The sequence below is a fragment of the Ceratotherium simum genome, unplaced genomic scaffold, assembly GCF_057802395.1.
Source record: "Ceratotherium simum simum isolate JZ-2026a unplaced genomic scaffold, ASM5780239v1 HiC_scaffold_54, whole genome shotgun sequence".
Classification (NCBI taxonomy): Eukaryota; Metazoa; Chordata; class Mammalia; order Perissodactyla; family Rhinocerotidae; genus Ceratotherium; species Ceratotherium simum.
In genome coordinates, this window is record NW_028261270.1 from 112,612 (window position 1) to 128,184 (window position 15,573).

At 51.3% G+C, this 15,573-nt stretch overlaps 1 protein-coding gene across 7 annotated transcripts in view; it reads right to left on the minus strand.

Annotated features, from left to right (window-relative positions):
* Positions 1–15,573, minus strand: part of LOC147911161 (uncharacterized) — a 67,942-nt gene that overhangs the window by 41,846 nt on the left and 10,523 nt on the right. For 4 of the 7 annotated variants that reach the window (XR_015551512.1, XM_087428478.1, XM_087428479.1 and 1 more), the window contains exon 2: positions 3,746–3,895. Coding sequence is in view for 4 of the 7 variants with exons in the window: in XM_087428478.1 (XP_087284604.1) it covers positions 3,746–3,895 (150 nt within the window). In the remaining 3 variants the exon portion in view is untranslated. Of the gene's footprint in view, positions 1–309; positions 1,553–3,745; positions 3,896–15,573 lie in introns of those variants that run through there. The other 3 variants (XR_015551513.1, XR_015551514.1, XM_087428481.1) reach the window with 2 other exon arrangements.

Below are 15,573 nucleotides of genomic sequence, written 5' to 3' on the forward strand. Positions count from 1 at the left end.
TAGGGGGCCAGCCCCATGGCTTAGCGGTTAAGTGCACGCACTCCGCTGCTGTCAGCCCGGGTTTGGATCCCGGGTGCACACCGATGCACCGCTTGTCTGGCCATGCTGAGGCGGCGTTCCACATACAGCAACTAGAGTGATGTGCAAGTATGACGTACAACTATCTACTGGGGCTTTGGGGAGAAAAGGGAGAAAGAAAAAAAAAGATTAGATTACATTTTAATGTGCTTTAATCAAAGTTTTCTTTCATCCTTGTTATGTATATACATATTGTAATACATAATATTGAAAACATTATTTTTTGCCCTACAATTTCTAGATTCATTCATAGTTATTTTCTGATGGATACATACATTTGTAATTATGTTTATAACTCCAATAACTATAGAAATTGGCTAAGTGATGAGTAGTCATGTACTAATACAGGAAAATGGCCCATTTTTATTCAACACAAAGTTTCATGTTTTCATGAAGACAAATACATGAATACTTAATTGTTCAGGAAAAGCTCTTACTGTGTACATGTAAGCAATTATAAATCTATTGTAGTTGGTTTACCTAGTCGATTATTCCTTGTTTCTGAATTGTGCCTTCAGCATTTCCATGAACACTTGAGAATCCTGCATCCTTATCCTACCATTGTAAATACTAGGTCATCGACTAAAGTAAAAATGACTTGTCCAGTTGTGTGCTAGTTGGTCCTTTGTAGGGTGTCTTCCCGGGTACGTTTTCCAGTGTGAACTCCAGCTGATGGCCTTGTGACACTGATGTAAATACTGGTGTCTCCACAGATCATGGGGCCAATGATGTGTGGTCCTTTACAGATTCATATATAACCTAATACTTTTCATTCAATTAGTGTAAGGAATGCTATGGAAAGTAGATTGGGGACAATTAATAAAAGAAGATTGATTATGAACAGGCTGTTAGGGAGAAAAATTGAACCTCTGGCTATAAAGGCTTACGTTTTATGCAATTAATCAGCCACCCTAACAAACCCCTTTCATAGGCAGGGCTATATACACATATATATTAGATTAAGATTATATCATCCATTAGTTTGAATGTGCCTTTGTAAAGTATGCCTTGTTTCTCTTGCCCTTTCACATTGGGAGAAATATGGAATAGACAGAAACCGACTGGATTACTCTGGTCTGAACTCAGATCATGTAGGGCTTGAATTGTTCAACAAATGAGCCATTAATAGCGGCTACACCACTGGGATTTCCTGATCCAACATCGCGGTCATACACCCTATTGTGGATATGGACACTAGAATAGGATTGTGTTGTTATCCTGAGGGTAACTTGTTCTGTTGATCAACATTTTGAATCAATAAAGGATAAAATATTTTGACTAGCTGGTCTAGATTTTAATCACTCAGAGGTTATTTTCTTCTCTGAGGTCACCCCAAAAAAATTGTTAGTCAATTTAAATTTTGTTATCCCTTGATTTGGCTTACCTTTGTTTTTTTTTTTAATTAATTGTAGCTCCATCGGGTCTTCTCATCTTATTTTGTCATTCCCACCTCTTCAGGGAAAGGTCAATTTCACTGATTAAAAGTAAGAGAGAGTAAAACCCTCGAGTGGCCGTTCATACAAGTCCTCATTTAGACAACAAATGATGATGCTGCCTTTGCAGGGTCCAGTCACTGCAGCCTTTACACCGTGTCACTGGGCAAGCAGTGCCTGTAACACCAGAAATGCCAGAGGAGATGCTTTTGGTAAACAGGTGGGGGCTGTGTTTGCCGAGTTTCTTTTACTTTTTAAAGCTTTCCTTGAATGCCTACCTGTGTTGGGTTAACAATTAATATAATAAATAATTATTGGGTTGAATTTATTTTATTGTTAACTTTCGGTGATTATCTGTTCTAAGATTGTGCAAGGAGAAATAATTCTTGTTCCTCATAGTAACAGTAGTACTTTTATGAATTAATAGATTAATGCAGTATTAGATTAGGAGTTAGTTTCTGTGATTGAAATCAAGATAAATATATAGTTGAACCTGAAGGCTTTCTTAATTGGTGGCTGAATTTAGGCCAACTAGGGTATTGTTTGTACTCCCTCTCTAAGGAAGGTTGTATCCTGTATCTAAAAGGCTGTACCTCTTTAGGGCTGGGTCTGGAGGAGGCAGGAGGCTGGACAAGTGTGGAGCTGGCTCTGGCCCAGAGGGATGAGCAAGAGACACAGGGCACCTGCTGCCACACACTGCCACAGCAGACATCACCCATCAGTCATGACATGCTTGGCTGCAGAGCCAAGAGAGCCCCCAAGTGCTCAACAAGGTGCACTCCGAAGCCACTCCTGGGCAGAGCAAGGGACTGTGATGAACCCATTTGCTGTCCCTGCTCCCCTAAGACGTGCTTCAGGCCTCCTCTCCCCACTTACTTCAGCACCTCCTCACTGTCCTCGGGGCTCAGGCCTTCAAGGCCTGCCAGCAGGCTGCTCCAGCACTTCTCCTTCCTTATCATCTTCTCTCCTCTCTGCTCCCACTCTAGTTCCAGGGCAAGTTACTTGTGGCTCCTGAGTGCTGCTACTTGTCCTGGAAGGCCCTTCCTTCACCCCATCCACCCTGTGTACTCCTACTTACCCTTCAAGACTCGACTCCAGTGATGCCTCCTCGGGAAGCCCTCCCTGATGCTGCATCTTCCCAGGCCTGCTCTGGGCCACCAGCCTGTCTCCTGCCCACGTCCATCACTGCCTGGAACCTTGCTGGGCCCCATTGTCTGGTCTCCACATCCAGCCCAGCCCCTCAGGAGGGGAGGAAATGCTTAGGCTCAGGGCAATGGAGCAGATTCCTGGACTGTGGTGACAGTGCCCACCCCAGGAGAGGTCATTCTTTGGCCAACTTCCAGCTTGGGCCCAATGCAGCTCAGGCGAGCCCAGACACAGGGAGGCTGGTTCTGGGCTCAGCAGATGACAGGGTCGGCCTAGGGAAAGGTCACAGGGGGCCACACAGAGGGGTTCAGAAAAAATCTCCAAGTCGACGATACCCTTGCTAAGGGCCGCAGGGGCCAAAGGCAGCTGCACAAGCCATAGGAGGTGCTGGCGAGCCTTTCATCTGCTCAGAGTCCCAGGGCTGGATAGAAGGAACTCAGGAGGCCCATCTGAGGTGGAGGTCACCTCGGGGGCATGCAAGCAGAAGCTGCGGGTCCCACAGCAAGTGGAATCTGAAGAGCTGACCCTTAAATGTCTTGCAGCTCCAACGTCTCCGAGTTGGAAGTCAGTCCCCTCAGTCACAGCCTCTAGCTGCCCCCTCACAGGGCTGTGCCTCTCAAACACCGCTCCCAAGGCAAGTGGAGGCTGAGGGTGAAGGCAACCTCCTATCCGTGAGAGCTGCTGTGATCATGGCCTCCCGCAAGGGGCTAAGGATGATGAGCAAGGGACAGAGGGACTGACGCACACAACTTACCCTTGGATGCTCAACATCCTTGTGATACACGGGGCCAATCAGTATCTGTCCTCCTGCTCCACTCCTCTCTCCCCAGAAGGACATGTCAGTGTTTACTATGACATCCACAGACACATCAAGGGCATCTGGGAAGAACCATGTGTACATCTGGAGAGTCAGGAACTGTGAAAACCAGTAATATCTGCATCCATGTGTGCAGACACTGACATCTACATACAGCTGTCACATTCCTCCAGCAGCCCCGGAATACTCTGCAATCACACTGGCAGGTTTTGGCACATGGCAGCCAAACCAACTGATAGTGTCCCCAAGTGCCACCACTGCTGGGGCCTACCTTGAGGTTGGGGGGAGGCAGGGTGCCGTGCCCCATCTCACAAAAGTCAGGCTGGTGTCCAGGAGGGTCTCACAGCCTTTGAGGATCATGCACTCCATGGCTCTGTTTTCCTGGATGCTCTCTGTCTCGTTTACTTCATTGTGCATTATCCTGTGGGGACAGAAAATAAGTCAGAGACAGGCTGCCCCCATCTCTCAGGGAGAAGGGAATGCCGGGCTTCTGGCCAGCTAGGAAGAAGGCTTGGCACCCAGGATTCTCGGGTGGAGCCTGTGGTCATGAAGGGGGAGAGAGCATGCATATTGAATTCCCGCTGTGCTGGGCACTCTATGGGCATGATCTCACATCATCCTTCTGAGAGTCCAAGGAGACAGGTGTTCTTATTTCAGAGAGAAGGAAATGGAGATTAATAGCTGAAAGCAGGTCTGATTTAAAAGTCTGAACCACATGGAACAGAGATGGCAAAACTGGGAGGTGGACGGGAGTACAGGAAACAACCTTTCTTCATTACTCTGCCCTTCACACCACTACTGGCCTTATCTCCATCAATAGAACTCCACCCACCCATCCTGCCTCAGGGCCTTTGCACTTGCTGTCTCCACTCCTTCCCCAATGCACTTTATACAGTTGTTTCCTTAATGTTTGGGCCCTGGAATAGCTTAGTTTTGGAGCACCTGGCAATCCCGCTGGCTCACGGAAAGACTGACTTCAATAGTCTCCAGCACGTCTGGGGGGAGGAGGACACAGCTTGCCCCTAAATCTGAGAATAAGGACAACTCTCCTATTTGTCCTGTTCTGACTGCAGCAACACCTCTCCTCCGGGAGGTGGTGCCATTTAACTGCTTTTTAAAAATAACTGGTGGGAAAAGAGGCGTGTGAGTTACCAACTTTGCTAAGAGCCTTGGTGGGTTTTCAGGAGTCTTAGGAAGTTAGTAATTTTGGGGGGAGGAGAGTCTGGAAAAAGTACCCCACCTACTCCAAGAAAAGCACAAAACCTCTTATTTGTCTGCTGATGCCTCAAACTACAACCATGACCAGTTCACCAAGAGGGCTGGTTAATATGCGTGGCTTATGAAGTTCTCTAGTAGACACTGTCCAATTTAACCCTCCCAGCAATGAGAGATGACACTGGTGGGGCTGGATCAGTGATTAACAAACTCAGCGTGATGAGCAAATTACTGGGCCCCTCTGACCCTCAGTTTGCTCACCTGTGGAAGGTCAGAGTGAGGATGGAAGAGAATGCATTTCACGTGCTGACCTCAGGCCCAGCACACGGCAGGTGCTTGAGTAAAGGGCCGTGATCACTGTTGCTAGTATCACTGGTTGCAAAGGTGTTATTATAAAAATATTATTCTCCGTTGTTTTCTGGTTATCAGACTGGGGCATAGAGATGGGGTCTCTTCTTTAGGAGCCTCAGTCCCTACCTCCCAGCAATGTTCTTCTCAGCAGCCCATGCCCTAGCCCTCTTTTGGAAAGGCAGGGGACAGGGAGGCACTTTTCAAGGATATGCTAGTTCCCTAGATATGGATTCACTTTTGGAAGTTAGCAAAGGTAAGCAGAACCATTTCTTTTGAAGCGGGTGGGGATTTTGTTGAGGAGGGCTGTATTTGCTACAAACAAGGGGGCGATCCCAGAGTAGCAACTTTAGTTTCACTGTTAGACAAGTGCCACCTGCAGCTGCTTAGGACTAGTGCGAACCCCGGCTGAGGTTTGTGCTGAGAGCCACACCCTCCACACAGCTGGGGAGGAGTTCCCAGGGCCGCAGGCTCCCGGGGGAACTGGAAGTGACGACCTGGGTTACAGTGAGCCCAAGAGATGAGGTTCAGGAGAAAAAGCGGGACAAAAGCCAGAGGTAGGAGAGAGCCAGCCCCAGGGGAGGAGTGTTTCTGAGCAGAGCCAGGGAGGATAGCTTATCTGATGGCTTCCTGCCAGGCTGGGAGCTTTCCTCAGTCCCCCAAGGGAGGGAGAGAGGAGGATGAAAGGGCTGCTATCAGGGCGATAAGAAAACCCTCTTCTGTGCCACTAGGGCTGGGTTCAGGCCAGGTGCAGGTGATCAGGTGGGACAAAGGATGAGTAGGCTGAGGGAAAGGGGATCAGGGTCTTGTGACAAATGCCTTGGCACCCATGTACCTTCCTCGCCCCCGCCCACACCAGGACAGGGCATCCCGCAGTGACAAGGATCCTCATTGGAGCCCCAAGTCTTCTCCTTGGGGAAGTGTGCAGGATTTGGCTCCTTGGGGCACGAGAGGATTGGGGTCCCCACCCCACCATGGTTTTTGTTAGTCTGCAATCACGCTCTGATTACATCTGCTCCCTGAATGACCCCCCACTCCAGGGCCTGTGCCCTGCCCTGGTCCAGCCTGGTCCTCCCTCTGCCCAGCTGGGACCCGTGGCCCTACTGGCTGCCTCTTGCTGGACTCGGGAAGCCATTTAGGGCACTGAGTGGTTGGCCGGGCTGGGGACTAGACCCCACATGCTGCAGACCGACCCTCCTTTGCAGCTTCTGGCAGCCCATCACTGAGGACAAAGCTGCTCATCATCTCAGCCTCCACAAGGTGGAGACCCCAGGGCTCAGCTCTTGGTGCGCATCTTGTTCCTGCCTAAACTCACTCCCCTGGTGATTTCACCAGTCTTGTGACTTTAAATACCATATCGGAGTTGATGGCTCCTGAAGGACTCACTCCCTTACACTCCAGAATCAAACGCCCTCCTCCCTTCTTGTCCTCTCCACCACTGTTGTCCATCTCAAGTTCAACATGCCCCCAGTCAAGCTCCAGTGAAGCAAGAAAGACTCCCCCTCCACACCTGCCCCTCGTGCACCTTTCTCCATCTCGGTTAGCAGCAACTCCAACCTTCTGCTTGCTCAGCCAAAAACTCTGGAATCACCCTTGACTCCCGTTTTCTCTCTCCTCACATCTAATGCATCACAAACTCCTGTTGGTTCCATCTTCAAAACACACACAGAATCTGAACCTCCTCCTCACCTCCACTGCCACCACCTGGTGCAGGCCCCCGTCAACTGCTGCCTGGGCTGTTCTAGGCGCCTCCTCCCTGGTCCCTCTGCTTCTGCCCCGGCAGAGGAAGATTCCCCCTGGGCTTTGGGGACTAAATGAGGGGCAGTGGAAGGGCCTTGACCAGAGGGCTGGGCCCTCTGACACTGGACAAGTCATGGGCTTGTCCACCCATGACACTGCCTGCTGTGACTGCAGCCTTGGGCACGTGAAGGCCCATCACCCAGGACCGCCTCTGGGGCTCCTATACCACAGGTTATGAGACACTGACACTGGAGAACAGAGGAAGTTGGCAGAGTGCCTGTAGGTCCCCTGGCGGATCCCTGTCCTGAAAGATGGGCCCACGTGAGTGCCCAGGGCCCTTCCTCGAACCCCATCTGTGCCAGGGACAGCACACCACCCACACCATCCCACCAACTGCCCCCTGAGCTTGAGCTGTGAACTCCTCAGATTGCTCCGGGGACCCTGCTTCCAGGTGGGGCAGGCTGGGGGCTCCCCCAACGCCCACACCTTGGGATCCTAACCTGAACATGAGCTTTTACCATCGGGCTCAGCAAACTCCCGCTGGGAACTATCCTCAGCCTTGGCCTGTCCACTGGTGGGGGCACCCGGGAGCCAGGCTCACCCAGACAGCTCCTCCAGTTTAGCCCTGGCGTCATCCAGGCTGTTGGCTCTATGTGCTCATGAAAAGTGGGCCAGGAGCTCATGCAGTGTCAGAATGTGCCTGGGAATCTGCAGCAGGGAGAGGCAGTGGGAGAAGGACAGAGGCAAGGATGGGGAAGGAGAGAGACAGTGATGAAGCAAGTCAGAGAGAAAGCAGCAATGTAGAGAGGAAGAGAGAGAGACAAAGCAGACGGAGAATGGTTCTCTCAGCTCCCAGCACTCCCATGAGCAGGGCTGAGGATGGACACCCACAGCACTTCTGATCTCAGACTCTAATGTGGAGGCTCTTCCAGGGTCTTGTCTAGGGCAAGAGCCCAGATCTTGAGGCTCTAAGCTGGCAGGAGAAAGGGCCTGGAGGTGGGCTCAGTACCAGGAGCTCCCCCTCACCTTCCCACACCTCCTGCTCTGCGGAGCTGGACAGGTCTGCGGTCCGCTGGGTCAGGGGCTGGCTCTAACCCCATTCTCCAGGCAGCCCAGAGCTGGGGTCTGTTAGGGCTTGGGCTCTCCTGGCCATGGCCCCCTGGTGCCCCCAGGTGTGGCTTCCTCCCAGCTGGGGCCCTCACTGCCATTGCCCCCAGGGGGCTCCCCATACATTCGCCCTCAAAGACAGGGCTAGGTGCCAGCTGGAACATGGGGTCAGTGAGGAAGGTCTCCAGAACTCTCTCCTTGCAGTCAGTTTGGCCTCATAGTGCTTCAACAGCTTGTCAAAGTCACTGTTCTGCTTGCAGTGGGCCAGGGCCTGCAGGCTGTACTGGTGGCTGGAGACCAACTCCTGATAGAAATTGACCATGGGCAGCAGGATGTCCAACAGGTCTACTCGGGGAGATGCCCCACAAGCCCTCAGTCACCCGGCCCCACCCACGGAGGTCAGGGCCAGGCTCAGACCTCCCACCCAGAGACACCCTTGTCTTTGGGGATGACTCTGGCACCACTGCCCTACCCAGGGCCAGATAGATGGCCCCAGACATTGGGACTGCATCAGAGTCACAGATCTTTATAGAGATGGGGCCCCTTCTAGTCTGACACCTGTGTATTGGAAGGTCAGAGAGGGCTGTCATGGGTGCTGTGGTGTGCCCTGCTGCCGGAAGGGTCTGAAGAGCCACCCAGCTCCGGAGCTTTGGGGGGTCAGCCGAGGCCTCTGTGGTAACTGAATTGCAGCTCCACATCCCTCGGCCCTGGCTCCCCCAAGAGGCCTCCCCCCCAGAGTGCCCCACCAGTGACAGAAGTGGCCCATCCGAGGTCATAAGGTGAGTCAGTAGCTGGCCTGGAACCAGGTCTCCTGATTCCCCCATTCCAGGGCTTCCCCCCACATGACATGGCCTCCCGAGTCAAGTCCCTTCAGCTGTCTGTCCCTTTATCCATGTGTCCCTATCCTCCCATGCCTCCCCAGGTTCAGCAACATGGGTCTGCTGCTGGCCCACTCTGTCCCAACCTCCTGGATACACAATACCCTGCCTTCCAGCTCCCAAAAGCCCAGCCAGTCTCTCCAAACCTGCCCTTCAGTACTTGATTGGCAGGGACGGACCCACTGAGACCTCTGCTTATAAACTCCATTAAAAAAGAAAATCGTGCCTCTTTTGCAATAAACTCTAAGTGGGAGCTCCTACACAGGGCATTCCACTACCCAAGGGACAGCACCTTCAACCACGCAACTACAGGAAGCAGACCTCGTTTTTCTAGGGCTGCTTCCCATTGTGACCTTGGGGAAAAGCAGGGTTCTCTGACTTAGGAAAGTGAACAGCAAAAGGGTCACACTCAGTGTGGGAGAGGCGCGATGCAGGGGTCCTGCTGTGCATCTCTCAGGGCCATCAGGGTGGTGCAGCCAGCTTGGAGAGCAGTGATGCAAGGTGGACGGAGTGGGAGCCTTGAAGGTGCTTCTACCTTTTGTTTCAGTCATTCTACTTTTGGAAACCTGTCCCAAGGAGATGCTCTCTCATATGAACATTTCAGATACAGAGATGAGTGTTTCTAGTAACAAGAAGTTGCAACAACATTAAGAGCCTACGATGGGAGATGGCTGCATGGATGATGGCATGCTCACAGGTACTGGAGCATCATACAGCCATCAAAAAGCATACTTTCAGCATGAGAAAACACTTGTGCTATAATGTTAAGTAAAAAAACAAACATATCAAGATTCAAATTCAATATTCATATATGTGATATTATGTAAATAAAGTGGGGGGAACATCCCAAGATCTGTGCATAGAAAAAAATTTGAAGAAAACACAACAAAGTGTTTACAGTGGTTATCTTTGGAAAGGAGAACTATGGTTGATACAGCTTTTAACATTTTCTGCTTCTCTAGATTGTCAAATTTTCTCAAATGGGTTCATATATATAATTTTTAAAAGGGAAAAGTAGATAAGGAACTAAAAATATATCACTTCCTCCTAGAAAAACAGCTTTTGCTGACTTGTCTTTCCTCTTCTGCTCCCTCTGAGGGATTCTGTGTTTTTAAGGGGCCGCTGTTACACCCCGGGAGGATGGAAGTGCCACCAGCCTGGAGGAGTGGGCCCTGGAGAGGGATATCTCAGGTGTAGGGGGGGCAGGAGGGGCTGGGGACCTCTGCCAGGGCTGCCTGCTCACCCAGGCCCCAGTGGGCCAGCTGGAGACGCAGGCCTTCAGACCTTGGTAAAGATCTGGTGCAAACACACGATGGCCTCACTGACAGAGAAGGCACAGGGTAAGCTCCGGCCATGGAGTTCCTGCCCCTCCAAGGGTCCCCCTCCCCCAAGTCCAGCAGAGCTGAGGGGCCCAGGGAGAGGGCAGGGGTTGCCACCACCCGTGGGACTCTAGCAGCAAATGTCTTTCTCATGTGACACCTTATGTGAAAACCCCATCAGCGGGATACACTATGTAACTTGTGGGGTCCAGTGCAGAGCAAATAAGCAGGACCCCTTTTTAAAAAATGACAAAATTTCAAGATGGTTACAGCAGAGCACTAAACCAAACACAAGCTTTTCTAAACATGGTCACACGCCCCAGAAGGTGGCAGAGGACAGGAGCTGCTCTCGCTGCCAGCTTTCCTGGCACCCTCAGTGCCCACCTGCTGGGGTGACACTGAGGGATCTTAGAGGAACTCACGGCTGTGGAGAATTCAGAGGAAATGCCACTGACGATGTGAAAAGAGCTAGGGCTTGAGACCCACACAGAGCAGGCTCAAATCTGCCCTCTGCTGCTTCTGCTTCTGCAGCTGCTTCTCAGCTGTGTGACCTCTAGCAAGATGCCCAACATCTCTGAACCTCAGAAAACCTTTTCTGTAAAATATGAAGGCGAAATGTGGTCACTCCTGCAAGTAATGGGACAATTTGAGGGCCTGTCTTGACATGAGTGCAGCCATGTTTGGCCGTTCCATTGACCTACAGCCACCAGCACACAAAGAAATACAAAGCTGCTTTCTGTGTGGTGAAAACTGGCCTTTCTCCCAAGGAGATAGTGGCAATTTGTAACATCTCAAGGTCCTTTGGGTGTTTTAGCCTGGGACAGACTGGCCATCTGTGCCGGGCTGGGATGATAACTAGGGAAACAATACACATACACAACTGCCGGGCTGGGACGATAGCCAGGAGGCTCAGTGCACGTATGCCACTGATAACCATTTGTGCATGGGAACACTGAATGCTTGCTCTGTGAACTCTGTAACTATTTACTCTGAAAACTACCGATGCTATATAAACTGCTGGAGACTGAGGCCTGGTGAGAGTCTCACCTGTGGAGGGGACACCTGGCCCAGGACCTTTGATGATCAGATTCCCACCCAGCCATGTCAATTGAAGGGACTCTCCCGGCAGTGGGGCATGGATGTTGTGAGTAACCAATCTGATGTGTACTCTTTACGGTCAACCTGGTATTTCTCTTTCCGGTTGATTTGTGTCATTTCCCTTCAGTCAATGTGGATGTTTCCCTTTCCAATTGAGCTGGTGTTTTTCCCTCTTATTATTTGTCCTATTTGGATCTGTTTGCAGACTATCGTCTTCACTCTCGTCTGTATAATAAACTATACCTTCAGTCCATTTGTTTGGAGTGGTAAGTTTCCTTTACATCTCCGATCGAATCCCCAAACATCTCAAAACAGGGCCTGGTGCAGAGGAGGAGCTCAGAGTGCTAGCTCTCCACCACTCCCTTTTGGGGGAAAACTTAGAAAAGCAAAAAAACCCAGATTCTCCTAAGCACCTGCTCTGTCACTGCCTAAAGAGCCCCGGGGAACATGTCTTCTCACTGGCAGCTTAGCACCAGGCTGGGTAATGGGCTCCTGAGCATCCCTGGCAACCACATTTTCCATGGCTCCCCTCCCAGCACTCTCCTCCCCGCCCAGGCTCCCCAGCCAGCCAGCTCCAGAACACAGCCCGAATCTCCTCTCCCAGGATGAGCTGTAAGGATGCCAGAGAGACTTCTGCTACTTCCTGCAGCCCCCTCCCCTCCCAACTGTTCCTCCTCTGCCCCTGCTCATCACCCCCATCTCCTACCACCCTGGAGACCTGGGAACTTCCCCCATGTGTCTGCGGTTTGAGCTGAACGACAGAGAAGAAGCCAAAGGGACTCTGTCGTGCACCCCATTTGTGGACAGGAAAAGAGGCCCAGAGAGAAAGAGTGATCTTCCCAGGAGTAAGGGCAGCCCCAGCCTAGGAGCCTGTCCCCCTCTCCCTGCCATGGTCTCTGTCTTTCTCTGCCACATCAGATGTCCCTCCCTGGTCCCATTCTCCACGTGTGCTCTCTGTTCCCTCCTTCTGTGATAACCCAACACTTTGGCTGTTGGAGGCCCCTGGTGTTGTCCTCCTCGGGGAGCTGTCACATGGGGCTGTCCCCCTCCCAGCAGTTTGTGCCCTGAGGGCAAAACCCCACCCTGGGGTCTCACTCAGTACAACAAGAGCAGGGGGTGGAAGGTGCTGAGTGGGCACAGAGACACCCCTGAGCTGTGTGGCACACGTCCAAAGATAGTAGCTCAGGAAATCACAAATATGCCACAAATATGCTCCACTCCCTTTTCAGGGCATGTGGCTTTGTCACCTCAAGGCCACTTGCTGAACTGCAGGATGAATGGGCTCTGACAGTTGAGCGAATGGAACACTTTGAAAGCAAAATGGGACAGTTATCCGCTCTCCACTTCTGGGTTGCTAAAATCTGTTCTTGAAGAGTGGCTGAAAATATCTAATGGAGAAATATTAGTGCCTATGCAAGGCTTTTCTATTTTTTCGATTCTTTGAGAACCTTGGCACATGAGATAATGGTTGTTCTTGGATCTGAACTCTAAAGAGCTAAGGGACTCACATACACAGGCTTGTGGAGAGCTCAGACACGTGGATGCCCAGTCAACACCCTCACTGCCCTCATGTCATCACCCCCCTGCCAGTCTGCTCTCTGCCAGTTCTGGGATTTGCACGTGGTATCCTTTTCTCTTTAGGATGGTGGGGGGTGTGTGTATGTGTGTGTAAAAGTAGTCTGTATGTAAAACCGATGGCGCTCTTCTCAGAGACATCTAAGGGCATCAAGTCCCCAGGGACCAGGGCAAAAATCAGATGCAGTCAGGTCAGCCGCTCTGCTCCCTGTACAGGCGACACCGGCAGTCTGGGAGTCTGATTTAAGGATCAGGCCTGGTGGGCAAAGCTCTGGAAAGCTGTGAGCCTGGGGACCCCACAGAAGCCTTGGGCCACGGCCCACCCCTGCTACGAGCGTGTCAGGATGGTGGCAGGAGCCCCAGCCCCGCTGAGCTCGCAGAGGCAGCCTTTCCCTTATCCTGCAGGTCCCTTCTGGGGATGCATTTGCTTTGGATCTGAGTTGACTTGACTGACGTCCAAGGCCTGCTCAGTTGACCCTTGTCAACGATGGCCATGGAGAGTTGGGACTTTGGCTTACACCCCAACTCGCCGGCTAGAGTCCAGCTCTGGCTGCCCAACCTGGCTCAATGCCTGGCATCTCAGCTGAGCCCTGCCCACTTGCCACCCCACAGTCTGGCCTTCTTGGTCCATCAGAGGTAAACAGTGTTTGCCACACCCCTTAGGGGCACAGCTCGTTGGCTCCTGCCCCACCTCAGTCCCCTGTCTGGAGACAGTGTCTTTAATCCAGAATGCATTTAGTCAGTGCAGTCATTGATGGAGGAATTAGCCCAGAGTTTGCTCTCTTTTGTTAGCAGTCAATGTTTTGCTAAAGATCTCTGTACTTCTTGCTTTTCAAACAGCTGCCACACAACTCAGTTCTCTCTTCCTTCCTTCTCCATTCCCTCTGGCCTCTTCCAAGCCTAAGAGATGCCCATCTCTGGCTCCCTTTGTGCTAATACTGTCAGCATGTCCTGATGGAGTCTCTGTGGTGGGCACCATGCTGGGCACAGGTGAGACACAGCTGGAGGTGGATAAGTCAGATCCCTTCCCTGGAGAAGCTTCCAGCCTAAGAAGGGGGTCAGATACCCACAGAGGTAACTTATAGTCCAACAAGGTGAGGCCAGAACAGAGGTGTGCACCTACTGCAGTGGGAGGGTCTCACCATGGAAGCCACAAGCGCTACCCAGAGGTTTTGCAGGATAAAACAGGAGCCCAATTGGGCTGGCCCCGTGGTGTAGCGGTTAAGTGCACGCGCTCCACTGCTGGCGGCCCAGGTTTGGATCCCAAGTCTGCACTGATGCACCGCTTGTCAGGCCTTGCTGTGGTGATGTCCCATATAAAAGTGGAGGAACATTGGTGCAGATGTTAGCCCAGGGCTAGTCTTCCTCAGCAAAAAGAGGAGGACTGGCATGGATGTTAGCTCAGGGCTGATCTTCCTCACAAAAAAAAAGGATCCCAACAGGTGTGTTATAGAATGGAAGGAATTGGAGCAGAGGGGATGGTGTGAACAAAGATGCAGAGTATGACAGGGTGTTGAGTGCAGGGCAGCAGGGGTGGGGATGGCAGGAGGAACATGGGAAACAGGACTCAAGGATAGAGTGGGCCCTGCAGAGGGGCTGCCTGGGGAGGGGTCAAGGCGGCCCTCTCCATGTCAAAGTTGCTTTGCAAACCTGATTCCACGGCTACAGTTTTACCTTAAACCAGAACTAAAGATCTCTGCAGGTATTTGCAGAGTCAGCCTTCCAGGATTCTGAGTGCTCCCAAGCCAGGAAAATACCACGACCGTCTCTAAACTCCTACCCTGCCCTTTAGGGCTGCCTGAGCCGTCCCAACTTACTTCCAATCATAAATAGGAGAAAAATAGCTATTAAAACAATGAAATGGTGCCAAACTGAAGATTCTAGAGGAGGGGAGGATTCTTCTCAGAGGAGGATGCTTCCTTTGTTTTAGATGGTCCTTGGAGCTTTTTGGTTACAAAAGATGAGGCACAAGAGGGTGGTTTAGATGGGAGAGAAGAGACTGAGCAGAGCTGGGTAGTTTTGCTTCATAAATTTTGTGCAGACTTTTGTTTGGGTGTGATCTCCTGTTACCTCTAGGGAGAGTTGGCTGCTGGTGGGGCTCTGGGGGTGGAGAGTATATAGGGAGTAGAGACAGGGCCAGTGTCCTCGATGTGTGACCTGTGCATAGCCCGCTTAGAAGGGCCTAATGCCTGGTTTAAGGCTCTGCTGTTGCTGTCTTGAAATTCTTAAGAGCCCTGCATTTTCATTTTGCACTGGGCCCAGCAAAGTATTTAGCTGGTCCCGAAAAAAGTGTAGACAAGGGTATATTGGTAAAAGATTAACGACCAGCTCTCTGAAAGAAAAAATCTGACTGGTAGCACTGGCCGATTTCTATGGTGTAAACATTCCTACCTTGGCCCATTTTAAGCTACCAAAGGGTGAATAACAAGCTTGCAAGATTCTTGAAAATTTCACAACCGACTTGCAAGTTGGTGTGAGTCAGCTCCAGCACATCACTGGATGTAAGGTGAGGGTCTTGGCAGATAAAGGGATTATGAACACCCCCACCACCACCAAAATGGCAGTTGGGAGAGTGTGGAGAGAGGCCAGCGTGAGGAGACGAGGTCAGCAAGAATCCCTGTAGCAGGAAAGGCTGAGTGACAGGAGGGCAAGGATGTCTTCTATTCAGCTTTCAGCTGTTTTCTGTTTCAGTACTGGAAACCCCCTCGAGTGCATCTAAGCCTTTCAGAAAGTCTGGTCCATACTTGGCCCATGTTGGGGGCTTGGGGAGTGAAGGAAGAGCCAGCTGGGTGTCATTAGGGCTTTCCTGGATACTCTGG